Genomic DNA, 27,495 nt, shown 5'->3' with positions numbered 1-27,495 from the left:
TTGCCAGCAACCGGCAACTGTCCTCGTTCTCATTATACTGTAATATAACATCTAATTTCTTCTCCATATGTCATTATTTGGCCTGTTCTCCTTTTTGAAAGTGCTCTCTAAGCACATGTACTTTGTTTTTGTTTTTTCAATTTTGCCAGCTTGTTGGCTTTTTTTTTCCATCTAACGTGACTGTGATGAGTGTTTTGACAGGGACACAGGCCGGTGAATGTGATTTTCAATTTAAAAAAAAAACAACCTTCTTTCAGTCTCTGTTGATCAACAATATTTTTTGTTCAGTCACTCTGCGTGGTCCAGTATCCAGTCCACAGCCTGATGCTTGGAGACCCATGCTGTTTACGCTCCTGAGACTGTATTGTCTTTAAGATGCCAACAGACAATTGGTGAATTGAAAGAGAACTGAGGTAAAGATATTTGTTGTGAAAATTACAAAATGGCTAAATAACGGCATTGGAACAATTGAAGACACAAACAACCTTCTGGAACATAAGTAACTTTCTGTGCTTCTCCTCTAAAGTTCAAAGAATGAGAAGATCTGTGAGCTGACCTTCAACAATAAGTTTAGCGGTGCAGGTGATTTCCTTGCCGGCATTCCTGGCGACGCAGGTGTACTCGCCAGTGTCTGACAACTGCACGTCTTTGACCATCATCTTGCGATCCTTGCCATCTGAAGTAAACTTGTACTTGGGGCCCTCACGCAGGTTCCCGCCATCCTTCATCCAAGATGTGATGGCGGTGGACGGCGACACCTGGCACTCAAACACGGCTGAAGAGCCGATAGACTCGGCCTCCTGAAGTACGATATCCTCCAGCTTCTTGATGAACTTCAGCGGGACGGCTTTGAGTTTGAATCCCCCAAAAGGTTCCTCTGGAGGCGAGGGGCCTTTTCCACCGGGCCTCAGGCCTCGACCCCGACCGCCGTCACCGGGCGAGGGCGTAAGTCTCACTGCAAGAGTAGAATTAAAAATGTTAGATTCTGGGTGGGCAACATAAAGTGAGGGGAGAAAAGTATCAATTAAATCAATCCAAAAAGTGAAGAGTTTAGAACAAAGAGTGTTTTGAAAGAAGTAAGAGGAGCAAACAAGAACAAGAGCATCCCAAAAAGAATTTTAATTTCACAAAAACAAATTGCAGAAGCAAATCAGTTCTCACCGCCAAATCCTCGTCCTCGTCCTTTGGGAGGTTCTTCCGCTGGTTTGCCATCTGGACAAGTCATGGAAAAATTTCCTGTCACAAGATCATCTTTTGCTTTTCCAACAGTCATATTCTTCCACTCAACAATAGCATCAACAATGACAATGGTAGATGACAACAATTCTTTCAAGATGTTCAATGGGGCAACGCAAGGAAAGGGTCTTTGCTTAGTTTGAGGAACTCTGGAATAGAAAAAGGATGTAATGAGGATGAGGATAAGGAAGACAACATTGATGTATCACGCGATGATGCCGTCATGTTAACTGATGAATCATGTGACTTGAGAGTGTGCGATGAGGATTTGATGAGTCATCACAGAAGGTGTGAGAGTGCTAGCAAGGTTGCTGGTAAGGGAGGTGCTGGTAGGATGTGCCGATAGTGGGTTCTGGTAGTGGGAGCTGGTAAAATGGGTGCCGGTAGTGGGATGCGGGTCGGGGAGGCTGACAGCGTCTCCAATTTTCTGGATGTTACCTCACCTTGTTGGCTGTCAGGAGGGCCTGGAGTTTCCCGTGCCCCATACATCCCTTCACCTTGCCAGTCTTCAGAGGGGACCAGCTCCCAGGTCCAGATTTCCTCATCGGCCTCGTCCTGGCCTTTTGCCTCGTCCTCAAACACCTCCTCCTCTAGCTGGGTGGGAACTTTCTTCAACTGCACAGCTCTCGGCGAGACCTCCTTCATAAGGGGAAGCCTCACCTTGTCGGGTTTATCCTCTTGAGTGGCCTCGTGGGGGCAAGGTTCCTTTAGAATTTCTGCAACTTCTGCTGAAGCGGTTCTTGAAATCCTTGTAGCTTTCTCAGCAGCCATGTTTGTTTCAATGGTGACTTGTTCCTTTGGTTTTGACTTACCAGCCTTGGGTGATAAGCTTTCTTTTCGTTCAGCCTTTTTCTTCTGCTCCTTGGGCTTGAAGGCCTCTTCAACCTTTCCTGTATTCCGTTCAGGTGATGGAGTACCCTTCAGTTTGGCACTAATCTTGACGGTATCTGTTTGTCTGCGTGAAACTTTGTGTTCATCTTTCTTTACTGGAGGACTGAATTTCTGGGCCACACCAACTGGATCCTGGTTCTTTTGGTGCTTATCTTTTCTTGATGTTTTTTCTTGGTCTCGCTTCAGATCTTTGGAGCTTTTTTCTCTTGGACTGTGACTCAGGGTGTTTGTGCCCACATGCTCTGTCTCTTTGTCTGGCACTTTTTCTTCCATTTTGACTTCAGGCTTCAGTTTGACCTGCATTTCATCTTCAGCTGGTGGAGCGGGATATGGACGTGTGAGAGTAGTGTCTGCAACCTTTGTGGCTTTTTTACTACTGGTGAGTTGATGGGTCTTGGCAGGACTGTGTCCTCTTGACGTCTTTTCTTTTGTACGTTCCTCTTCCTCCCCTTGAATACATTTCACTCTTGCCATCTCTAACTCCTCCTTCTCTTTTGTCTTTGTGGACACATCTGGCTCAAGCGCCTCCATTTTGCTCCATCCATCCAGTACAGCTGTAACCGTGGTTTTTGACATATCCCGATATGACATGAATACTTGTTCACTTGTCCTTAATATTGACGCTCTGTGCTCACCATCATCAGGTTTACTAACTTTGGTGTCATCTTCAGCTATGTGACTGGGCTCGTCTTTTGGCTTGCTGGACCTGGGCCGTGCCTTTAGTTTAATATTTTGTGTTTCTTCTTTTGTAAGTGTTTGGGATTCTATTTGCTCGACTGGCACTTGAGTTACTTTTTTCGTATCCATGCTTAGAACTTTTGTATCTTCATGTTTTTCTTTCTCCTTTTTATAAACAACTGCAACCTCGTCATATTCTTCGCAAAGCTCAAGTTGATGTGTCTTTTCAGCTGGAGTGAAGACACGTTCACGCCCTCTGATTGTTACTAACTCCCGATCTTCTCTTTCATGCAGTCTGTGAACGCTGAGTTCTTGTTCAAGATGCCTGCTCACTTCTGCCTGATGAGTTTCTACTTGTTTCCCAGTCGCCATAGATTTGACTGGAACTTGTTCCAACCCACTGGCCTCAGCTTCTGCCTCCTCAGCTTTGGTTTTTGAGGTAACTTTATGCTTTATTTTCTTTGTAACTGCTGTTTTTGTCTCTTGACGCACACTCTTTTTCTTTACCGCTTCTTTGGAGGGAGGAAGGCTAGTCACTTCAACATAATCATCTTCTATCTGCTCATCTAGTATTTTATTTATGGGCTTCTTTTCTGTGCCAAGTACATTTGTCTCTCTCAATTTTTCTTTCTCAGTTTTATGACCAATTGCAACCCCTTCATGTTCTTGGCAAATGTTAAGTTCACTTGTTTCTTCTGAAGTGAAGACGCGCTCACTCTTTCTGATTATTAACTCACAATCCCCTCTGTCATGAAGGCTGTGAACGTTGAGCTCTTGGTCAAAATGCCTGCTCACTTCTGCCTGATGAGTTTCGACTCGTTTCTCGGCCACCGCAGGTTTTACTGGAACTTTCTTCAAGATGACGACCTTGGCCTCTGCTTCCTTGTTTTTGGTTACTGAGCTAACTGTATGCTCCATTTTCAATGTCATTGCTGTTTTTGCCTCTTTAAGTGGAGTCTGTAACTTCATCAGGTCGTTGGAGCTAGGAATCCCCGTCACTTCAACAGGATCAGCTTCTACAGGCCCTTCTGGCATTTTAGTTCTATTCTTCTTATCTGTGCTTAGCATATTAGTTTCTCTGAGGGTTTTTTTCTCCATTTTATCAACAAGTGCAACCTCCTCCTGTTCCAGTTGACTTGTTTCTTCTCTTGGCGTGAAGACGCGTTCACTTCTTGTGATTAACTTCTTAATCTCTCTGTCATGAAGGCTGTGAACGTTCAGTTTGTGGTCAAAATGCCTGCTAACTTCTGCCTGATGGGTTTCTACTTCTTTCTCAGCCACTGCTGTTTTTACTGGAACTTTCCTCAAGCTGATGACCTTGGTTTCTGCTTCCTTCTCTTTGGTTGACGAGGTAACTTTACGCTTCAACTGCTGTCCCGCTGCTGCTTTTGTCTCTTGAAGTGGACCCTTAAGTTTCTGTACAGCTGGTGCTGTTTTTGGCAGCAGATAGTTTGATGTGTCACAAACAGATACACACTCAAGACTAAGCAACAAACAACACACTATTCATACAATAAATATTAAAGTTGATTTCTTTTTCAAAAAAAGAAAAAGTGAGTATACCTTTAGTTGGTCCAGGAGCCTTAACCGGTTCCTTGTCTGCAAGAGTTTAAATGAAATCAATATCAGTAAGTCATATTTTGAAATCATTTATTGAGGAATGAGACATTTTTTTCAGAACAGGAATAATGGTAAAGGTTAACCGCATCAGCACAAATGCTGTAGCTGTTCTGTCACCAGCTGGGTGACAAACATTACCTCCAGGTGGAGAGACTTGCTTCAAGGCAGAAGATGCTTTTGCCTCTGGTTTGGCTGGTGGAAAAGGTTTCTCATCTGCCAGAGCAAGATGAACGGTAACAAGAATAGCAATAGCATTAATTACACGTTAAGACTTAAGACCAAACACGAGTGATGTTTTCATGGAAAGACAAAGGAAGTTAAAGAATATAGACGGAGACACTCAGTGATGCTACCTGGGGAAGGAACGACTTTAGCTGGTGGCTTTGGTGCAGGAGCACACAGTTTCTTCTCCCTTGGAGGAGACACTTGAAGGAAGAACAAACCAAAAGGTCACATGCAAAAAAACACAATTCAGAAAATGAACATGCAAAGATACAGACAGAAAGAAGAAAATTGACCACTCAGCTGAAATGAACAAGACAAAACTCCTCCAAGGGAAGCTATGGACATTGTCAAGAAGGGAGTACCTGCAGGAGGAGTCGCTTTGTCCTCGAGAGCTGAAGGAGGTGAGGCTGTCATTGTTTTATTCTCTGGAGGAGACACTGAAGAAGATACCAAGAGATGAAGAATACTGAGACAAGACACCAGCAAGTCAGCTGAAAACAACACTAGCAAGTGAGGGAAAAGACAAACAGGGTCAAGCCAGAATAACCTTCAACAGACCAGAAGACACTACCTGAAGGTGGAGAGACCGTCTCTGCAGTAGAAGGGGAAGATGTTGCCAGAGATGGGTTCTCCTCTAGAGGAGAAGCTTGAGAAACAAAAAAATGCAAAGATCACGGCCATGAAACGACGAGGTCAGTCCAGACATGAGCCATATCAACGTGACTAAGCATGGAGCATACAACAACAAAACCACTTGCTAAAGCATCACACTGAGCAGGACAGATTAAGATGGGCAAAGAGAAGATTAAAGGGGACAAAGGTGTTTAGTTTGTGCTCGTAAGAGGAGACACACATGAACTGTAAGCTTAAGACATCTTTGACCACATTGGAGCTTAACCAATATACCTTCACGAATCGCCTTTGTTTCCTCGACTTGTCCTTGACACTTCCTGTCATTTTCTCTCCCTAATGAGGGCTCACTTTTCACTTGGTCAGGAGAATGTATTTCAACACAGTTGGCAGATGGTTTGGGTGTAGAAGAGAAGGCAATATCAGATGTAAGAGCTTTCGGCGCTGGTGCAAATACTTTGGATGAAGCTTCTTGTCGAAGGAGTGGTGCTTCTTCTAAAGGAACATTGCTGGTCGACGAAGCTTTGTCCTTCAGAGCTTCATGAACCGGAGAGTTTGGAGAGGGAGTGTTTTCTGTCAAAGACTGGACCATCTCTCTGTGAAGGAGCGCTCTGTCCGTCGGAGGAGTTGATTTCTCAAGATGTGCAAAGTCTTGTCGAGACATGTCAGTCAAATATTTGATCAAGTCTTCGGAGAGAGGAGGGACTCTCGCTTCAAGAGGATAAGCTTCTATCTGCTCGTCAGATACTCGAGTTACTTCCTTCTTCTCTGTGCTTGGCACTTGGGCCTCTTTCCATTCTTCTTTCTCCATTTTATGAACAACTGCAACTTCCTCAAGTTGGCTTGTTATTTCCGCTGCGCAGAAGACATGTTCGCTCCTTTGGATTGTTATTAACTCTCTATCCTCTCTGCGATGCAAATTTTGAGTGTTGAGTTCTTGCTCACAACTCCTGCTAACGTCTGCCGGATGAGTTTCTACTTGTGTCTCGGACCCCGCAGATTTGACCAAAACTTTCCCCAGCCTGACGACCTTGGTTTCTACTTCTGTCTCTTTGTTTTTTGAGGTAGCGTCGTGCTTCATTTTCTGTGTGACTGCTGTTTTTGTCTCTTGAAGTGGACTCTGTAACGTGATCAGTTGTTTGAAGGGAGGAAACCCTCTCGCTCCAACAGAATCAGATTGCAGACACACTTCGTTTATTTCTTTGTGTAATGATGCTCCTATTTGAATATCAGCCTCTGTGAGTTGATATCGTTGCAACTGATCTTTGTAGGATGCAAGACTTGTCCTTGGTGGAAGTTTCCTGTCTTTTTCTGTAACATGATGGTAGGTTTCATTGTGTTCAATAGGTTTGTCCATTTGCTCTGTGTACTGCATTTCCTCAAGGGTCTCAGTCTGGTACCAGGCAGGACCATACCCCTTTTTCTTTGTCTCATTGCCAAATGTCCTGTCTTGATGATCCAGCGTGGAGAACCTTTCCCCTTGAGCCTTCTTGAATGAAGAAATATCTACAGCTCTGCGCTCAACCTCACGACGAGCTGGATTGTTTTTCACGTTCAGCCAAGAGGGAAGATTTGCACCATTGAGCGGTGACCAAGAACAAAGTGACAAAGACAAAAGATATGACATTTTATTGCATGTACAAGTGTATGTATAAGTTGTTCTCGTAAATAATACTAGAGTACATAGATGCTGCACACATATGCCAAGAAAAGACATACAAACAAATATTGTGATAACATTACTGAGGATTCATTCCATTGCATAGCTACCTTGTCGCTGAGTCTTCTCAGTTTCAAGCGTTTGCTTTGGCCTCTTTGAATCTTTTGCTTGCGGCTGAGCTCGATAAGTCGGGTGGTTCCCGACTTCCTCAAACTGCGGACTTCCATCTGCTTTAGTTGGTGCTTGTGGAGAGCTTTCTTTTGTTGTAGTTGTTTCTGGAATCTTTGGGATTTCCAGCACCTTTCCGGAGTGGTCTCCAATGGCTTCTCCATGAATCGTTTTTGTTTTTTCTGGAAGACACTTCGGTTCTTGTGGCTCATCGTGGCGATGCAACCGAGATGTTTTAGGGGGCCTCTCGATGATGGCATCAAATGGTTTTGTATCTGGGATAACTTCAAAAAGATTTTAGAGATAATCAATTCGAAAGAGCCAAGTAACACTCTGACGAGTGCACAGCACGCACACACACCAAACAGTGTTTGTCAGATTTGCCGTGCAGTATATTGCACAGGAACAGTTTCAGCTTTCAAGCTTCTAAACTCCTATAGACATGTCTCTTTTGGTGTGGCTTCTGCCATATAAACAAGAATTAGTTATTGTTGAGACTGCTACTTTAAGATCACAACTCAAATGCACATGAAAAGACTGACTTGAAGGAGAGTTCTTAGAGTGAAAACATTGCCAGTGTTAGTGCGTGCCCATCAGCAGCTTAGGCTTGGACCACTAAAGAAGGTGACTAATTAAGACAGGTAAAGAGAGAATGATGTTACCTCGCATGTTGGAATCCTCCCTTCTTTTCTTGGAAGGCTGAAACTTGGGTAATGCAGCGTCATCTTTCTTTTCCAATGGCGCTGCTTTGGACTCAGCCAAGGTCTCATTTGCAGCCTTCAGGGGCTCAGATGTTGGCTGGGCTACAAAATGATCTGAAGTGACCTTTACGGTCACTACCATTTCAATTTCTGGTTCAAGTTCAGGTTCTGGTTCTATTTCTGGTTCAGGTTTTGCTTTTTGTTCAAGTTCTGGTTCAATTTCTGGTTGTGGTTCAGCTTCAGGTTGAGGTTCAGTTTCACGCTGTGGTGCTGCTTTTCTGTATAGTTTCAGTTCTTCAAAGTTACAAAAGAAAAAACGACTTCAATGACTTTTGCCATTCAGGAAAAATGTCAAAGAATACAACATAATTAATACAAATACTGACAGACTAACATCAACACCAAACATAAAAAAATAAGACTCAAACACAACCCTTTCTGATGTTAAAGCCAACATTATTGATTATTTGGAATATTGTTACCTTCAGAGACCGGTTGTTCCTCTTGCCGAGGCAATCCAGCAACCATCATCTCTGGCTTCTTAGTGTCAGGTTCTTTAAAATATTAGTACTCATTTGACTTTTCAGGAGCAAGACATTTGTCGCAAGAGGACAAAAGTGACGTGAACAACAAAGACCAACAAGAGCAGATTTTTGGAGATACCTTTTGGTGGAGCGCGAGCCCGAGCTTCAGGTGCAGCGGGTGTGTCCTCTGGTGTCCTGTGAACTTTGGGATCTTGAAAGATGGAGAAAGCTCATTTTAAAGATGCCAAGGCCACATGCTGTGTTGTAATGAAGATCAGATGTATTATTTGTAGATTTTGCTCCAATCTGCTGGCTTGAAGATTTAGCATTCAGCTAGTTACTTTAGTCTTCAGCATCAGCTAGCTCAACTCACTGAGTCAATGTTGGCGCAATCAAGAAAATTCGACCGAAGATTCTTTTAAAGAAGTATGCATGCATTAAGAAAAAGCTTCATTTGGCGTCGGAAGACAACCTCTGTTGAAGACCTGGACCAAAGACCAAGGACTGAAGCAGGAGGTCAAAGGCCTGATGGTCATAGGAAAGAATTCGATGGGTTTCAGATAAATGGGGTGTTCCTGCTCTTACCGGAGACGCTAAGCCTGGCGTTGCAGATGTGAGGACCGCAGACCACCCGGTAGTCACCCTGATCGTTGGCGTGGCAGTCGTGGATCTTCAGGCTGTGGCGTTCACCGTCGCTGCTGATGCTGTATTTTTTGCTATCCTCCAATTTCTGGGTCCCTTTGTACCAGGTCAATGTGATCTCCGGGTAGTTGATCCTGATCCGGCAGTCAAACATAGCGCTTCTGTTTTCAGATGTGATCTGGTCACAGATGTCCTCCATGACAGTGACAGGCTGTGGGTTGAGAACCGCATTGAATCATTTTATCAGTGGAAAGTTATTAAAATGCTCTTTTGTCTTGTGTTAATTTTTGTTGTATTTGTTTATTTAATTTGCAAATGAATGAACAACATCAAATATACCTTGTAAATGTGCCTACGTTATCATGATGCAAGTTTACATGTGTGGTCCCCTGGTACAGTAGATATTAAGAAATACACACACTAAAAGACGGAATTTCACATTTGGATATATAAAGTGCCAAGTACTAGAGCAACAGTGTTAGTTTATAAAGTGTGTTGTTTCTTGGGTAAAGGGTGTAGTTTGGGGTAGTCTTTAAGTGAGTCTGTCAGCCTAGTTGGGTTAGTCTGGTGACAGCTTAGCCACTGGGGTTCTACATGGTTAGTTCCATGTAAGAGAACAAAACAAATTAACATGTCAGAAAGCAAATAATGTGGAGGAGAAATAAAGCAGGGGGGGTTGTGTTCTCGAGTGAACTAGAAGCATGATCACTTTAAAAGATCAGCTGCTCTTTTACCTCGGTGTCCATGCGTCCCTCCAGCTGCTGTATGAGGCGGACCATATCTTCTTCTTCTACTTGGTCACCACGTTGCACCTCCTGCAGAAGAACACAACAACCACATGTATACGCTGCAGAGAGAATTCATAAATCGACCAAGCAGAAAGTGTAAGTAATGGATGGAGTCCTCCTCTTCCTCTCAGCTTTTACGCTTTTCAGGGTCGTCATTTTTTGGATTAAGTTCAGGTGTAGCGTTTTTGTTTTGTTTGTTTTTTTCATAGACGGATGCCCTTTCAGACTTCAAGCCTCCCTATTTATCCAGGCTTGGGACTGGCACTGAGTTGGACTGGCTTGCCAGAGCAAGGTAAGCACCTGGTATTCTCAGTTGCTCTCCTATTCAAGTACTAACCAGGCCTACCCTAGGCGAGCGTCCAAGATTCCAACCAAACCCTACCAGCAATCGATAGAAAATAAATGGATAAATCACCTTTAGTTTGACTATATTCCCAGGCTGTTCCATACCAGAACATCCCCCCTTAGCAATACTCATTGGACCTGACATCACAAGCGTGACCTGACAGGAATTTCCTCACCACTTTTTCAGCTTCCATCTCCTTCTCCCGCTTTAGGAGCTCCACCGCTTGGAGGATAGCTCGGTAGTCGTGAATGTGGTGCTCTCTCAGAATCTTCTCATAGTCTTTGGGCTCTTGACCTCGCAGCAATTCCACTAAGTTGATCTCTTCTTCTTTTTTGGGGCTCTTCTGCTTAGAGGGGGTCCTAGCACACACAAGAGGAAACAAACATGGCATCCCACACTGTACCTGATATGTGCTGTATGTTCAGTAGAGTGCAATACAGTGTGCAGCACAGTGCGCATGTCAAATTCTGACAGTTGTCACCACAGAAATGTCAAAAGGATTATGTTATTTTGCAAAGTCATACCAAAAGCAGAAACACACGGAAGGACAACATTTCTTTCATAAAGTCCGATGACTTACTTCTTCAGCTGGATTCTGATATCCTCCGCCGCTTGCTCTTTTTTGGTCACTGCCATATCGGCACTGCACTCGATCTCGCCGTACTTGTTTGAGGCTATGCAGCGGTACTGACCCGAGTCAGACTTGGTCACTTCCCTGATCTCCAGTTTGGCCTCCTGGCCCTTGTGCACCATGGAGATGCGACCGCCGGGGGTGAGCTGCCTCCACTTGCCCTTCATCCACTTAACGCTTGGGATGGGCTCGCCTCCGATCTTGGCGATAAAGGTGGCCGAGCCCTCTGTGGTAAAACAACAACACATCACATTCCATGAGATGACTATAAATGGCGTTATGCCGGTGTAGATTCGCATGATCATGATAATCCGCAAAAAAATGAATCAAACAAAGCAAATGGATTTTTCTTGGTTGTTGAAGATGTTTTATCTTTAATCCAAAAGGCTTCTTCAGTTCTAAATTCATCAGCCACACCTGGCAACAACAACAGCCCCTATGTGACCACCCCTTGGAGACCGAAAACATCAGAGACATTGATCGGGAGATTAACACAATGAAAAGTTAAACCGAAGCAGCATTTTGGAATAAATATGAATCTTTCACAGCCAAGAAAAAAATCTGTTGCCGCCATTCAATTTTGGGGGGGTTATGAGTGGAGCATTATTGTTTCCTCAAGGCTTTTTTCGTGGACTATTTGACATATGATGAGTACTCCTGTAAATAATTGACGTGATTCATTTCACATTCATTTCAGTTCATTGGTCACATTATAACGGGTTTGTCTGGAGTATTGAAGCATTGTGTGAGGAGGCGCAGTAAGCGGTAAGCACATCCAAATCTTATGTCAGCGGCTGTGATGAACTTTTGGACCGACTTACTCTCTGTGACAGTAACACTCTTTGGTTCTTCAATGAAGAAAAGGTTGTCAAGACGTTTCATGGGGCCGGGCGCAGCTGTTGTGGGTGCAGGAGCAGAGACGCCAGGGATGGCCTCGGATTCTATGTCTAGAGAAAGTAAGTGAGGTGAGTACCAAACGTACTCAGTGTGGTTGGGAATCTGGCACTAAATGTTGCTCCATCCATCCAATTACCTCTGATGGTGACCTTTGCCTTGCAGAAGTCCGTCCCAGCAGAGTTGCTCACCTTGCACAGATAATCTCCAGCCGCGGTTTTAGTCACCTGGCTCATTTCCAGACAAGGAGTTCCGCTCACAAACGTGATCTTTGTGCTCGAGCTGGACCTCATCTCCCTTCTGTCCTTCATCCAGTTGATGGTGAGCGGAGGAGTGCCACTGACATGACATGTAAGTCTCAAATTATCGCCCTCACTCAGCGTCACAGGCTGCAGTGGGATGTCAAATTTAGGAGGCTTTGTGCTTTCTGAAAGAGCAAGCGGACAACAACTGCACATCAGCGAACATCAACTGGACTGACTTCTTGGAGAAGGCCCTCAGCTAAACCCCAAAAGATGTTTGACTTAAGGTCAGTTTGAGCTTCTATTGTTTCAATTTTCCACTCTGTCCTTAAGATGAGCACCTGGTTTTACTGAGTGAAAAAAAAAAGTTTCCAAAACAAGTTTGGGTTGTAGGCCGTGGATGTGAGATATTGGCATAAAATAATAAATGATGAAAATATATGCTCCCCCACACTAAGCCTTATTAAGTACAGTTACGTTGAGTTGCGTGCACTCCGTTTAACTACTTTCTCAACTGCACTGTGACTGCCGTGGCAAATCTTCTGACAGTTTAAACATCCCGTCCTTCTGCATTGTTTTATAACCATCTCCTTTTGTCAATGGTGGCCTGAAATGAGGGGCCACAGTCGGACATAGTGTAAACGTAGCCTTACTGAAAGTCGTCTGCCCTTAAGCCTAAAAATGAAAAGATCTGGATCATAGGACAAATAGAAATTATAGTAAATAAACATAATACAAAGACATACTGTACCTGAGATGGTGAGAGAAACCTGACAGGAAGCTTTCCCTTCCTGGTTGGAGGCCTCGCAGGTGTACACGCCGCAGTCGGACATGTCCGAGTCTCGGACAAACAGCACAGCTATGTTGTGCTCAAAGGTGACATTGTATTTGTCTGAAGGGCAGATTTCTTGGTTGTCCTTGTGCCAGGTGACTTTCAGAGGCTGGGAGCCAGAAAGCCGCATCTCCATGGTCACTGTCTTCCCCACCGAATCCATCATGGAATCTGGCGGACGTTTGATGAAGGCCGGAGGAAGCGCGCGCTCTGTCATGGAGAAGAGAGTGAAGACACACGATCATTCAGTCATGCTTTTATATTCAGATACCAAAACATTCCAGGGACTTTCTGTCCTTCTAAACTAAAGGAACCGAACCTGAAAATGTAACCCAAAGAAGATCCAAAGTCTGTATACATCACCATCGAGAAGTACCAGGTTAGGGTTAGTGTCTACAGTCTAGAGAGAGGATGCGACAATTATAAAAGTAGGATTGTTAGCGTGTTACCCAATTTAACCAAAGCCTGACAACTGTCAGTGCCACCGACATGGAAAAGTGTATTTTCCCGCTGACTCTTCTCTGTCGCTGTTGAGGACCTCGAGAGCTGGTTTTCACATTATACTGAGCGGAAGCCCAGATCAGCTTGCCGTCCTTCCAGGACACATTGACCCTCTGGCTGCCAGAATAAATGCTCTCCAGCTTTAAAGCTTTTAAAGTTTGGAGAGACGGGCACTGAGCGACACAAGTGTACACAATTTGGTTGTGGCTTTGTGAAGGTTTGGTCTTCAACTAACCTAAAACTGTCACGTGGGAGACGCACTGCACGACTCCAGCGTCATTCCTCAGCTGGCAGGTGTATTTGCCAGCTGTGGTGGAATCTGCGTTGGGTACCACCAGCATGACCGCATTGTTGTCAAAGGTTATGTTCCTGTTGTCGCTATCTCTAAGAACGTGATCTTTGTCCTGAACCCAGGACACACTCAGAGGCTCTGAGCCTTTGACTGCCGCTGTCAGTGTCAACTGGCCTGATACTAACGTTTCCAGATTAGTGGAAGATCCTTTGATGCCTTCTGTTTCCTTCAGTTTTCTTGCGAAAGATGGTTTAATAATCTCATCTACGTCAAGAATGTGAAAGTGGGTTAAAGCGGCTGTCAGAGTGAAAGAGAATCAAGGGAGTCAAAGGTTGAACTGACCTAAGACGGTGATTGTGGCTTCGCAAAATGTTGTGCCAGCATTGTTTTCAACTTGGCACGTGAAGACGTTACAGTCACTTTGCTCTGTTTTCAAGATGCTGAGCGCAGATTTGAAGTCCGCGCTCAGCACTTTGTATCGCGGCCCTGAGCTCAATTCCTTTCCGGCTTTTATCCATTTGGCCTTGAGCGGCTTGGTGCCTGAGAATCGGCATTCAAGCGTGGCCGGGTCGCCTTGTGTCACACTGATGGACTTCGAATGTTCTACAATAATTGGTGGCTCTGCAATACAGAGGAGCAATAGCAAGAGGGAATTAGCTGCTGGTAACGCAAAAAAGGCAAGCACATCAATTGTAAAGAACAGACAAACACAAACCTGACACTACGAGGGTGGCGGTGCATCTTTTACTACCGGCTGCATTCTGAGCCTGACACGTGTACTTCCCACCATGACGTAAATCAACATTTTGCAAAGTCAGCACTGCGCATTTGCCGTCAAACAACATGCTAACGTGCTGGTTTTCGGTGAGCTCCTGATTGTCCTTGAACCAGGACAGCGTCATGGGAAGTGATCCAGACAGGCCGCATCTCAGCGAGACGTCTGAGTGCACCGTACATGACATGTCCTTGACTTTGTGAACAAACGATGGTGGTTCTGTTGAGAAAATGCCAAATGACAAAAAAGTTACACCTGACTGAACTTTACCACATTTGGCCCCTATGTTCACAGTAGAAGCGGTCACAAGATCTGCACCGTTGGAGTGCTAAATGATGGATATCGGCTGTCTTTTTACTGACCAGTCAGTGAAATGTTGCAGGAGCAGGATGTCTCACCAACATCGTTAGCCACAGTGCACTGGTATGAGCCAGAATCTCCACTCTCACAGTTTGAGATTTGAAGGGAGATGGTCTCATTCTCAACACTGATCTTGTGTCTTTCATTGTTTCTGATTGGCTTATCATTGTGGAAGAAACATATTTCAAATGGGGCGGAGCCGGAAATGGTTCCTTCTATGACTATGTTGGCTCCTTTTACAGATTCGAGCGATTCAAAAGGCCTCACAATCAACGGAGTGTCTAGAAACAAGAAAATTACAGTACATTCACACGTTCATGTGTGACAACCATAACCATTGTGTTCAATAATACTGAGGACTAATATCGGCCTCAGACTGCACACAGACCAGATAGTGACTTTGTGTACACAAACCCAGCTGTATGTTACCTTTGATGCTAACCAAGCTGCTGCACTCGTCTTTGCCAGCCTCACTGGATGCCACGCAGGCGTATTCGCCACTGTCATCTGCACAACACCCGTCAATCTCCAAAGTTGCTATGGATCCGTCAAAGGACGCCTTGCATCTGTCATTGAAACTTATGCCCCTGCCATCCTTAAACCATGTGACTGTGATGGTAGGAGTACCATGCACTTTGCAGGACAACCTGAGAGGTTGCCCGGTTTTCAGCAGCCGTGAAGGTTCCAGCTTAACTGCAAAGGTTGGTGGATCTGTAGTGAAGACAAACTGCTCAGTCAAGTGGGCTCTGAAGACGAGCCCAGAAGATGTCGAAGAAGTCATTTCATTTGGAAAAGCAAACCAGCAATGTAAGAAGACAACAGTGAAATGATGGGTATTTTCAGTCAGCTGCTTAGGAAAGTCTTACCTTGAACTTCAACAGAGGTGGCGCAAGTCACACTACCAGCGTCATTTGACACCGTGCACGCATAAGAGCCACAATCTTTCAGTGTCGTCTTAAGGATATCAAGAGCAACAGTCCTCTCCTCAAAGGACAATTTGCAGTCAGGGGACTGGTGGACCCTTCTGCCATCTCTGGTCCAGCTCACACTTACTCCTGTATCTTCATCCACCAGGCACTCTAGGTGCAGCGGGGCACCAACCACAGTCGCCACTTGGCTCAGCAGCTTCACAAATTTGGGCTTATCAACTACTTGCAGCTCCATGTTGCATTCGGCCATGCCAACATTATTGGACACCTGACACATGTAAAGGCCATGGTCAGATGGCTTAACTGCGACAATGTCAAGACCGATCTTATTCCTGTCACGGAAAGTTTTGTAGTGTGCAGGCATGCTGGTTATGGCCTGCTGGTCTTTGAACCACACAACCTTCAAAGGAGCAGATCCTGACACAACACACTCAACCATTATGCTCTTCCCAACACAAACACTCTGAGTGTTGGGTTTGGTGACAAATGTGGGAGGGATTTGTTTATCTATGACAACAAAGAAAAAGAGAAACATTAACAGCAACGTTCTGGTAACTCTGAGCAGCTCATATCGGAGCAGATTGGTCAGGTCAGTTGCCTGGTTCATACCTGTCACGTTGAGTGTGGCAGAGCATTGGTCACTGCCGTGTCTGTTGGACGCCTCGCAGCTGTACTGGCCAGCGTCGTCCTTGGTGGCGCTCAAAAGCTCCAGAGAGGAAGTAGTAATGCGGCTGATTATCCTGAAGCGGGCTCCCTCTTTGATGAGCCTTCCGTCTTTGAACCACTTGAAGCGGACTTCGCTGGCATCCCTGGTTTCACACTCGAACCTAGCAGTGTTTCCAGCATTGATCTCCACAGGAACCATGGGGTGCTTGAACACAGGCATCGCTGTTTGGAGCACTGGAAAGAAAAAACAGCAAATAGTGAGTTGGTCGACAAAATTTCAGAAAACAGGAATATGGGTGAACCCGAGCTGGAAGGGATGCATGTGACTCTGCGGAGGGAAATGACATTAGGTGAAGGCATGCGGAGAGAGAATGGACAGGAACGGAGTGGTGAAGGGTGACTCGGTGGAGGGAAACGTGAATGGATGAGGAGAAAGTGAAGAACCTCAAACAATCGGGTTTGCAGGCAGCAGTATGTCTGAGGTTAGTTGATGATTTCAAAGAAGTGGCCATCATCAAACCTCTTGAGACAACTTTGAGTCTTGTCAGTGTTGTGGTCTTCCCAGCTTCATTGGCTGCCTCACAGACATACTCGCCTTGATGCTTCTCCTTCACAACTCTCTTGATAGCCAGTGTGTATGTGTCCTTATCCCTCAAACAAATGAACTCGGTGCCAGCTTTGACAAAGAGTCCATTGACAAACCAGTTAACACTAGTGGCATACTTGATAGTGGAAGCCATGACCACCTTTTCGTTTTCCTCAGCCCAAATCTCATCCAAAGAAGCAATGACAAGTGGAGAAACCGTTTGACTATCTGAGGCCTCGCTCACTATGATGGCCTTCGGAACAATTTCTTTCTTAGCCTCCTTGTGAGCAAGCACATCTACTTGTTCCAAGGTAGTAGTCTGGCTGACAGGCGCAGAGGCGGATTCATTCACATGCTTCGATTCATGGACTTTTCTCTGACTCAGAGTTGTTGCTTTCTGGAAGATTGTTTCCATCTTGATGGCAGCAGACTGAGGAACAACTGTAGGAACCCCAGCAGCCATCTCTGTCACCATCACTGTGTCCTTCACTGATGAGAAGCAGTCTTGAGAGCGTTCTGAGCACATCAGTCCCCTCTGAGGTTTGTTGATCTGCATGAAACCTGGTCGCTCTGACACCAGACTTTGCTGCTCCTGCAAGACCAAAGCATGAAGCGCGAGCTGAAGTTCTGATCGGAGCTCAGCTCTCTGCGGGTATTCACTCTGGAAAACCAGTGTGAGCTCCATGAGAGCACTGGGGGATGTAATCAGGTAAGATTGCACAAGCCCTTTTGGCTCATTTTGCACATGGGTTATCTCCTGAATGTCAAGGGCCTCCAAACGGCCGACAGCACTTGCCAGAAACGCTGGGTGCTGACTAGTTACAGAAGACAGAAGAGCATCTCTGAGATAGTGGCAAATATTCAAATGCGACTCTTTGGGCATTTGAATGACAAAATTCAGTTCTTTCGGTAAAGTTTGGGATTCCAGACACTCGGGGACAAAGAGAACCCTTTCAGGTTGGGTGGAGACAGTCACAGTTAATCTTTGAGATGTCTGCATCTCACTCGACTGATCCCCAGTAAAAACGTGTTTCTCCTGAAGCAATACCGACTGTCGTACTGATTGGCCCTCCTGGATCGGGATAGCAAAATCCTGCTCGGCTGATTCTAAAACAACACAGCTCTCAGTTGCAACTGCCTTCTCTTCTATGAAAATGGGCTTTTTGTGAATCTTGGGCTCTGTTGTCATCTTAATCTGGAATTGCTCTTCAGTTTTAAGACAAGTTGTATGGCCCTCCACCAGAGCCTGGATGTCTGTAACATTTGCAGAGTATAAAATATTCCAGCAGTCCTCTTTCTGTAGCAATGCTCGTTGCTGTTTTAATTCAGTTGGCAAAGGTGTCTCCTTTGGCAAGTGCATAGCCTGGGAGGAGATGGCCATAATCCTCGAAAGCTTGGGTTCAGTAGCTGATTGGGACTGAATTCCAGATGAAGACAGCTCCAGATCTTTGTGGAAGTCAGCCGTGAGCTCCCTTCTTTGCTGTGAGAGTGCAGCATGTCTCCGAGCTTTTTCCTGCTTCTGCACTGCCACCTGCTGGGTAGGTTTGCTTATGGTAAGCATGGCTTCTTTTTGCAGAACTGATAAGGGATCGATGGACGGGAGATATTGTGTTGGTCGAGGCTCTTCATTGACCTTGATGGTATCCTTCTGAGATGGGAACGCTGAGATGGCCTCCCCTACAACAGGCCTCTGCTCTTCTTGAGTGACGGTGTGAAGCAAAATGGTTCTGGCCCTCACATCTGCCTTCTCTGCTGAAGGATTTTCGCCGCTAAATTTGCCTCCTGACTGTAAAACAGCCCGACTGCTGATAAGATGAAGATTCAGGAGTATTTCTCCCTGTGGCAGAGGCTGCAGACTCTGAGAGGACACCATACCCGCTACTTGTCCTAAGCAAGCACCCTCGAGTAAATATTTTTCTTCAGTGGTGACAGCGAAGCTGTAGACCCTGTCTTTTCCCAGAAGGAGGGTCTCCTGTTCTGGCACATAAGCTTCCAGTGAATGTTCTTTGCTCAGAGGTAGCAATGATTTGTTAACTGGCGCAAGCAATGCCTGGGGCGGCTCTTTGACAATCAAAGCTTTGGTATCTGCATCTACTGGCAGAGGGTCACAATGTATTTCTGTGATTGGCAGTTGCCTTGTCGACTGAGCCGAGTACAGAATCTTGAGCCCCTCAAAAACCTTGAAACCTCTCTCTTGCTCTGGTGGGCAAGTGACAGTAGATGTTCCATCGAGGACAGGGTGAGCGGTCTCGACTGAGTGGCTGCTAACAAGCTGCCCCGGCTCAGTCAAGGTCACAACATATTGTGGAATATGGTCGGCCATTGTCTGGGCACTCACTGTGCTAAGTGGCAGGAGTTGCTCAGTTGTGGCAGACTGCAGCTTTGAGCGCTGCTCTTGGGCAAAGTCAAGCTCGATGACTTCAGGGCTGAGAATGCGTTCAGAGTGCCGCTCTGTGATCTTCTGCCTCTCCTGAACTGACGGTAAGAAAGTTGCTGCATGGAGTGTTTTCACAGGAATAATAGCAGCACATGGCAAATGGCTGGGCATGACCTGTTCATGGATCTCGTGAGACTGTTGTACGGCTGCCTGGTGGATAACCCGCTCGCAATTGGGGCTGGCCACAATGACGTTCGGCTCTCCGAGGGTTTCCACCGCCTCACTGGGAATAACTTGCTGGCTCTCAGCACCGATGGTATAAATCATCTGATCAGACCACCTACTTTTCTGATACAATTTGGATTCTGTAGTTTCTTCGGTCATGGACACTGTCGAAGCTTTTGTTTTCCTAACCAACTCATCTCCAACTTTCTCGCCTAACATTGATAGCTCAGCGCTACAAGTGGTTTCACCAAATTGGTTGGAAGCCTCACAGGTATAGATGGCTATGTCGTCCTGCTTGACACTGTTAATGGTGAGGAAGCCTGAGCCGTCTGGGCTGTTCACAATGACATACAAGCTGCTAGGCAGAATGTGAAGGCTGCCTTTGAGCCAGCACACCTCGGGCCGTGGATCCCCGCTCACAATGTACTTGAAGGATGCATCAGCTCCCTCACGCAGCTGAACAGACTCGATCATTTTAGAAAACACGGGAGGGTTGCCCCTCGGCACTAACTCTGTCTTACGGCTCTCTGCCTTTGGTGGTTCCTTCATCTGAACGTGCAGATAGGAAGTGCAGGTTTCCTGCCCAAAGCGATTGCTGACAGTGCAGGAGTACTCTCCTTCTAACTCCACTTGAACTCTGTCAATGATCAGGATGCATTCATCTCGCTTGCGAACACACGTGTAGATGGTGGAAGTGCTGATGGTCTGCCCATCGTGGGACCACCGAACAGTGGGCTCAGGAAAACCATGCACTTTGACGCTAAACAAAGCCTTTTCTCCAACAGTCACAGCTGCTGGAGGAGAAAGTTTGCTGAGGAAAACTGGCTTTTGGCTTGTCTTCTCCAAAGTGCTGGAGGAGAATTTGGACTCTGGCTGGAGTTCATGTGTTCTTGTTTTGTCTGGTAGCTTAATATCACAATAGTATGACCGAAGGGTTTCCTCTTCCTCTGTGATGGTTGAGCTAGAGAAGGCTGAGTGGAATAATGACAATTAAAGCAGAGAAAACAAAGAAGCAGCGCAAGTGAACAGCGGTTACAAATAATAACTACAAGGCCCGTTTCCCACCAGTTGAATATGTATTTTTCAATAATGTATATGTGTAACAGGGGGGACTTGTTGAAACTGGAGTAGAGTAAGTTTACGCCTGAATATTCATGACATGAAATCAGTGTGAAATTACGTTTTGAATCTGTTGGTCTGCTTGGCCATGCAGTTTACAAAAGTGTTTTACCTGAGACTTCCTCCTGGACCTGGATCACGGGTGCCCTCTCGTCCACCGTGACTGTAACGGCACAAACGCAACAAGTTAAAGCCACTCTGGCTGTCACATCGGCTCTCATATGGTGCAAGACTGTGAGCATCAGTGACAAGTCGTGCATCCATATCAGTTGTGGATTCTTCTGACTAACAAGTAACCAAGTGATTGAGTGGTGCCAAACATTGGAGCACTCCTAAACCTTGAAGAAGTAGTGCTGTAGTGTAGGCGAAAAAAGTGTGGAAGAGTGCCAAGAGAAGCATGCAGATGCCAACCTTTGGTCATCAAGCCGCACTCAACATCCTCGGCTGAGTTTTTGAATGACAAAGAGCCCCCTTGACTGGGTCCCACGTTCTTAACAGTCATACAGCACAGGGGGCCGTCATGTTTGCGTGAGTATGACGCAGAATCCACAACATTCAAGCGGCCGTAAAGCCAAACGGCAAACGGAGTGGGAAGCCCCTTCATAACCCAACACAGAGGGGGGTTGCGGTTGTGCGCCAGCAGCTCTCGGGGGATCCGGATGAGGAAGTCGGGGAGACTGCACAGATGGGCGTCAGGAAAGCTGTTCAGGAGGTACAGCTGCGAGTACGGAGGCAGGGATCCCGGCTTATCCATCATCTTTTCCTGGTTTGGGTTCTCCGGAGAACCTTTCGTGTTCTCCCTGTCTGCCAGTGAGGCCGCGTGCACGGAATCTGTCGCAATGGCGCACTTGCCTTTGACATTTGCCTCTTTAGCTGGGTAAGAATCATAGGTAGGGAGAGTCATTAGGGGTCATAGTAGGCTTCTCACACTTGTTATTGACACTTTGGACCTGTCATTGACATTCTCTCACACTTGTTATCAACAAATACAGGCCTGCCATATGTTCACGCTTGTTATTAAAACTTTGGACCCCTGTCAATGACACGCTCACACCTGTTATCAACACGTACGACAATTCACCATGACGTCCCACATTATTCTGGGTGACAAGAGGCCAAGTGTTCTCCAATGGCACCACTGGTGAAAGCCAGCCCTTGCGTGTTATTTGAGCAAGACATTGAGAAAGCATCTCCGTCCATATGTCCATCCATCCATTATCAATACCGCTTATCCTCACAAGGGTCGCGGGCGTGCTGGAGCCTATCCCAGCTGTCTTCGGGCAGTAGGCAGGGGACACCCTGAATTGGTTGCCAGCCAATCGCAGGGCACCCATCCATATGTATTTTCAAGAAATGTGTAAAAGCACAATTGCTCCCAAAATGGATTTGATACTGCTACTTAGCAGTGGAATTTATAGATTAGAAATTCTGGGGTTTTTTTTTTAGTTTTTATATGGAGTGTAAAATTACGTTTTTTAACCGTGCCTAGACTGTAGTTGTGATTCATTTTGTGTTGATAAGATACGTTTTAGATAAGTTTTTTAAAAATCTTTCTGCCCCCTTTCATTTCTTTTCTTTTAAAGAATGAAATTAACATTTTTTTTAAAAAACAGGGTAAATGGCTTGAATGATGACTTTAGCCTTCCCTACGGCTGTAGTTTGAAATCGTGACGTGCCAGCCGAAAGAAGACATTATGCGAGTTAAACTGCTCGGAAGGGAGACCTGACATTAGCTGTAGTTTACATTCCTACATTTGAGGTGATTAAAAACACACACCAAATATCAGATGTAGTTAACTTGATCAGTAAAGTACATGCTAATGAGTTGAGGGGATAGCAATAAATTATATGCCTTAACTTAGATGAGTTTCATTTCATGATCAGTTGTGTTACGTTCTAACTCTGGAGAATCATCAACACAGTATGCCACACCACAGGAAGATGAGCTTTTGGGTGTTGCAAAAGAAAGTCTCTTCAGGTCAGCTGAAGTTACTGGCATTCTGCCACCCAGAACTACCCCCCCCCCTTTTTAAAAGAAAAAAAAAACATTCGGTACAGACCTGTCAATGACATGCTTACGTTGACACATACAGTATAGACCCTCAAATGATATGCTTCCACTTGTTATGGACACACATCGACATGTCAGTAACATGTTAACGCTTGTTAACATATTGATGAGTCAGTGAAATGTTCACACCCGCAATTAACAGGTAGAGACTAAATAATGATACAAACACTCGTCCCGTTGAGTTCCAAATGTCGATAGCAGGCATGAACGGGTGCTAAGTCTTAAAGTCTTGTGGTCTTAACGTCTAAAAGAGTTAGTAGGGTGGGTGGATGAGGTTAGCGAGGCGTGGCGGCGTGGAGGAGATCAGAACTTGCGAGACTCAAGAAAGGCGGCGAGGAAGCAGGTGGAGTACTGCGATGGACAAGGCATGGTAAGAAAAGAAAAGAAGAAAGATTGAGCACCTTCCACGGTGAGGCGAGCAGATGAGCTGTTGTGGCCGTGACGGTTGGCGGCAGTGCAGCGGTACACACCCTGGTCGGCCAGACTCACGCCCTGGATGACCAGGGATAAGAGTCCGCCACTCTGAGAGCTCTTGGTTCGCTCCCTGAGCAGGTTCTGGCCATTGTGATCCCAAACCACCCCGATGAACGGCTGCCCGTCAAACGAGCAGCTGAACTCTGCCACATCGCCGCTTTTGACGCGGATGTCCCGCAACTCCATCAGCAGTTGGGGCTTCAGGGGCGCTTGGATTGGAACGCTGTGTTCTGAGCTCTCCATTTCAACCTCCACTGTCCGCCAAGACATGCTGGAGCTCTCAGAGTAGGACTTGGTCAACTCAGTCAGGGTCTGAGTCTCCAGCCTTTGGCTTAGCTTAGCCTGAGCCAAAGCGCTTGGCGTGCTAGCTAAGGCTTTTTCATCTGGGCAGCAAGAAAGAGTACAAGGGTTAGGTCAACACACCATTGTGGACACTTCCTAAGTGGAGTGGCACTGTCTGGATCAGTGAGCAAAGGAGGAGATAGGACATGTTTTGTTGCACTGTCAATCATTCACGCTTGATTGGAGATCAGGAAAAAGGAGACCATAACTTCTACTTGGTTTTCAACCATGCAACATCATGCAACCATGCAACATCTGAAATTAGAAGGTCCACCTAGGTACACCACGGTGGTGTAAAATGATGGCATGTCCAAGCAAGTCTTTGTCTTGTTGCTTGTTAGCTGTGGAAATCACAAGTTCTCCTCAAAAAACAAAAGAAAAGCACGGATGTGATTTTTGGAAGGGTGCGCATTTGAGCCAATGCGAGGGCCAGGCCGCAGACTGTACGATGACTTGCGGCTTCATCTTAAGATGTCAGCCATGTGACCAAGCCTACTTGTTCATTGGCAGCTCAGCAGAACAAAACTGATGTTCAAGTTCATCGAGAACAGAGAGACTAACTCCATTTCATAACATCAGCCGTTTGTAGGACATTCAGCTAAAACTCTAGCCCCGAATTTTGGAGAAAATGGGACATTTGTTGTGAAAGAGGTGTGAGCGTAGAAGCTGCATGCACGCCGAGCGCAACACTGGAGAGTCCTGACATTACACATGCTACATTTGCGCATGCTACAGACTCAAACATGCTGTGACAAAAACAGGACGGCGTGAATTTTTAGGATGATTCCAATTGGGCGGCCGTGGCTCAGGAGGTGGAGCGGCTCGTCCAGTGACCAAAGGGTTGGCTGTTCGAATCCCACACATGTGGAGTCGTGTCCTTGGGCAAGACGCTTCAGCTACTTGGCCGCCAGTGCCACTCACACTGGTGGACGGCTGGCTGGTGTAAATGCTCCCTGGTGGATGGAGCGGCACACACTGGCAGCCGCGCCTCTGTTAGCCTGCCCCAGGCCAGCAGCTGTGGCTACCCAAGGTAGTTGACCACCATCACAGCGTCAATTTGTGAGTGCACCAATAAAGTGTCCATTATGAAGCGTCTTTGAGAGCCCAGAAAATTAATTGGATGCATTGTTAGGAATGATTATCAGCATTAATCCAATACATTGCTCGTGCATATGGACAGCTGTTCGAGCTCAACATCAACAATCAATATCAACTGAAGGTCCATGTACTAGTATGCTCTTTGTCCTCACTAGTATGACATTTCAGCGCACAGTAGAAAATAACTGAGGTGCGCTAATAGAACAACTATGTTACTAGTTAGACAAAGCTGTGTACTAGTGCAGATGTCAAATCTGTGCTACTAGTAGTTGTCTGACCGGTGAGGACCAAGAGCGCACTCGTTGGACATGGACCTTAAGTTGGACATCAAGGCTGTCAAATAACAATACATTTGTTCACAGCAGAGTCGTTTTCATAGATCACTCGTTTAAGCCCTTAGACCAGTTATTCAATATCCGACTAGTGCACTGACCTGTCTTACTATTGAGGACAAAGAGGGTACTAGTACGTAGACCTTTTTTGTCAAGAATATGTTCTATGCAAGCCCACTAGTTGAAATAGGGCATTCTGATCAGTATTGCGTTGGTGGAATAAGAGTTAATGCACTCGTTTTTAGCCATTTCTGCGGGCAGCCATTTTGTCTTCTGTCGACTGAAAATGACATCACAACTGCTCACAACGACCAATCACTGCTCAGATTCAGAGAACAGGTCAGCCGTGATTGGTCGTTGTGAGCAGTTGTGATGTCATTTTCAGTCGACAGAAGACAAAATGGCCGCCCCCAGAGATGGCTGAAAACAAGTGAATTTTGCTGCTTAACTTATATTCCACCAACGCAAAATCAAGCAGAATGCCGTGTTTCAACTAGTGGGCCTGCTGGGAACATATTCTTGAAAAAAATATGTTTGGGTTGACTTCGCTTTTAAGATGGATATGAAGGATTTGGACTAAATGCTAAAAGGGCTTGGCTGAAGACTAGCAGGGATTGGTGTCACGGACCGGTCGGTCTTCATGCCGAGAACTCACCATCCACATTGAGACTGGCTTCACACACAACCATTCCCCCCGAGTTCCTGGCAACGCACGAGTACTCTCCTTCGTGCTCGAAGGCCACACTGGAAATGTTCAATTGGCAGACATCTCCAAATCGAGACATCTTAAAGACCTCTGATTGGTTGAGCTCTCTGTCGTTCCACAACCAGCTGATTTGCAAATCTGCACCAGGAGGAGTGGGATGGCATCAACATTAGCAGTATAGTACAGCACACTACTGTACAGTATAGCAAAGTATGGTATAGTATGGTACGGTATAGTCTTAGGGATGCACCAACATCCAAGTCACAGGTCATTGACTGGTTTCACTCTTTTGGGATGCAAAACGAGTCGTGAAAGCTCCAACCAAATATTGAAACGATTGCAACTAGTCCTGGACTTTCAATTGAAAAACAAATCCCACCAAAATAGGCTCAGTAGTAACGTTAGGATTGTTTACAAATGGTTTCTGGACAGATTTTGGCCCGCCTACGTTTAGGTGGAAAACTGCGACAAAAGGTATTAGCACACATTATGTGTCTTCTGTGACTCGCTCGTGTTATTTTCTTGCCAACTTTGATGAACCAAGTACAAAAATAAAAAAACAAATGGGATTGACCAAGGGAAGCGTCATTGGCAGCCATCATTTCAGCGATTCTGACTTTGAAGTTAGAGAGTTTTGGTTGGAGTTCGGAATGAAAAACAAAACCCAAAGAAACCCCTTCAAGCCGAATGCAGCAAGCCTAACTCAATAAAGAGGACCCTCTGCGAAAAAGCCGAGAAAGGAAAGCAGACCACAGGAGAGAAGATGATTTTTGATGTGAAGCGTTTTGAGGGACAAAAAAAGTGGTGGAGACTGAGCTCTGCATTAATTATGATGACTGGAAAATTTGTGGCTTGTTCATTACTCAGACGACAAGCGGCACTTGCCCGCCACCAGACCTGGGCATTTTACGAACATTTCTCGGTCCGTTTATCGCCTTCCGCCTGCACCCGGAGTACCCTTCCGCCGTCTGTCTATCCGCCATTTTTTCCGGCCAGACCAAGTAGTAATTGCTAATTGCCTATTTGGTCCGGCCATCGTCGGCCACGGTAGATGATGGACGATGACATAGACTGAAAAAATGGCCTTCCGACTATGCTTAATCCGACTTTTTTTTTTTTAAGGCTACCGTCTATTGTTTATCACCTCCAAAATGGGCGTCCGTCGGATCTCTCCGACACATAGGCCAAATGCCCATCTCTTCCCGCCACCATAATGAGCCTTCTACGTTTTTCTCAGAGTAGGCACGGCCAGTGTCATAAGTGGCGAGATTTTGTAGGCTTTTGGTCAAGTCAGATGTAGGAAATATTTGCTTCCTCTCAAGGTATCTTCATTTTAGTTGGAAAAAACACCCCTAAAACTTGTAGTATGACTATTCCTCTTCTCATGCCTTGTCAGCTGCTTTAAACTCATACAGGCACAGCCCTGAACCGATTGGAATAGGTCACATGCTCAAACACTCGCTACTTCCCTCAAGTTGCATCAAGGTTGTCACTGCCCTTTTTTTAGACGGATGCCTTATGTTTTTCATACAACAAATGAGAAGTTCAAACTAAAGTTGATGTGAGCATTTGAAATTGTCCCAGGGAAAAAGTTTCTACACAAGAAAATAGTTTGCGACTATGGACAATGTGAAGTTAAGAAAAAGGAACTGTAGATTTTATGAATACAAGGAAAACAATTGCTCATTTTTAGAAAGAAAAATGTTTAATTTTCTCTTTTGTATTTAGAATTGCCCTTTAAATAGGTCAAATCTATTTGATCTCAATAATTGATTATCTGATTGAATTTTCAGAAGGATACTCAAATATTAAAATATTCAATAGTTGCGTCCCTACAACTGCCCCGTTATATTGTCATCATTTTGGTCTTTCATGAAGCTCTAGCTTCAGGTCCCTGGGATTAACCCGCCAAAAAATTGCTCCTCAAATGATGA

The 27,495-nt window shown here is 45.5% G+C and overlaps 1 protein-coding gene across 1 annotated transcript in view; it reads right to left on the bottom strand.

The window, feature by feature from the left end:
• The window catches only part of ttn.1 (titin, tandem duplicate 1), a 156,179-nt gene that overhangs the window by 100,455 nt on the left and 28,229 nt on the right, over nucleotides 1–27,495 (bottom strand). Inside the window, 35 exon segments of the mRNA XM_086052164.1 lie at nucleotides 557–955; nucleotides 1,162–1,212; nucleotides 1,680–3,035; nucleotides 3,543–4,235; nucleotides 4,369–4,404; nucleotides 4,564–4,638; nucleotides 4,779–4,850; nucleotides 5,013–5,087; nucleotides 5,222–5,296; nucleotides 5,557–6,135; nucleotides 7,051–7,392; nucleotides 7,771–8,103; nucleotides 8,292–8,363; nucleotides 8,473–8,544; nucleotides 8,919–9,186; nucleotides 9,710–9,790; nucleotides 10,285–10,468; nucleotides 10,690–10,966; nucleotides 11,562–11,687; nucleotides 11,774–12,061; nucleotides 12,628–12,942; nucleotides 13,198–13,253; nucleotides 13,255–13,357; nucleotides 13,445–13,765; nucleotides 13,844–14,122; nucleotides 14,217–14,495; nucleotides 14,639–14,917; nucleotides 15,066–15,347; nucleotides 15,503–16,072; nucleotides 16,175–16,453; nucleotides 16,752–20,390; nucleotides 20,651–20,701; nucleotides 20,950–21,411; nucleotides 23,011–23,466; nucleotides 25,511–25,699. Of these exon segments, the coding sequence (XP_085908290.1) occupies nucleotides 557–955; nucleotides 1,162–1,212; nucleotides 1,680–3,035; nucleotides 3,543–4,235; nucleotides 4,369–4,404; nucleotides 4,564–4,638; nucleotides 4,779–4,850; nucleotides 5,013–5,087; nucleotides 5,222–5,296; nucleotides 5,557–6,135; nucleotides 7,051–7,392; nucleotides 7,771–8,103; nucleotides 8,292–8,363; nucleotides 8,473–8,544; nucleotides 8,919–9,186; nucleotides 9,710–9,790; nucleotides 10,285–10,468; nucleotides 10,690–10,966; nucleotides 11,562–11,687; nucleotides 11,774–12,061; nucleotides 12,628–12,942; nucleotides 13,198–13,253; nucleotides 13,255–13,357; nucleotides 13,445–13,765; nucleotides 13,844–14,122; nucleotides 14,217–14,495; nucleotides 14,639–14,917; nucleotides 15,066–15,347; nucleotides 15,503–16,072; nucleotides 16,175–16,453; nucleotides 16,752–20,390; nucleotides 20,651–20,701; nucleotides 20,950–21,411; nucleotides 23,011–23,466; nucleotides 25,511–25,699 (13,014 nt within the window).

The sequence above is a fragment of the Filicampus tigris genome, chromosome 14, assembly GCF_054856515.1.
Source record: "Filicampus tigris isolate MCC_2025a chromosome 14, RoL_Ftig_1.0, whole genome shotgun sequence".
Classification (NCBI taxonomy): Eukaryota; Metazoa; Chordata; class Actinopteri; order Syngnathiformes; family Syngnathidae; genus Filicampus; species Filicampus tigris.
The sequence above is the reverse complement of the archived record's forward strand: the minus strand, read 5'-3'. Positions and strand labels throughout refer to the sequence as shown.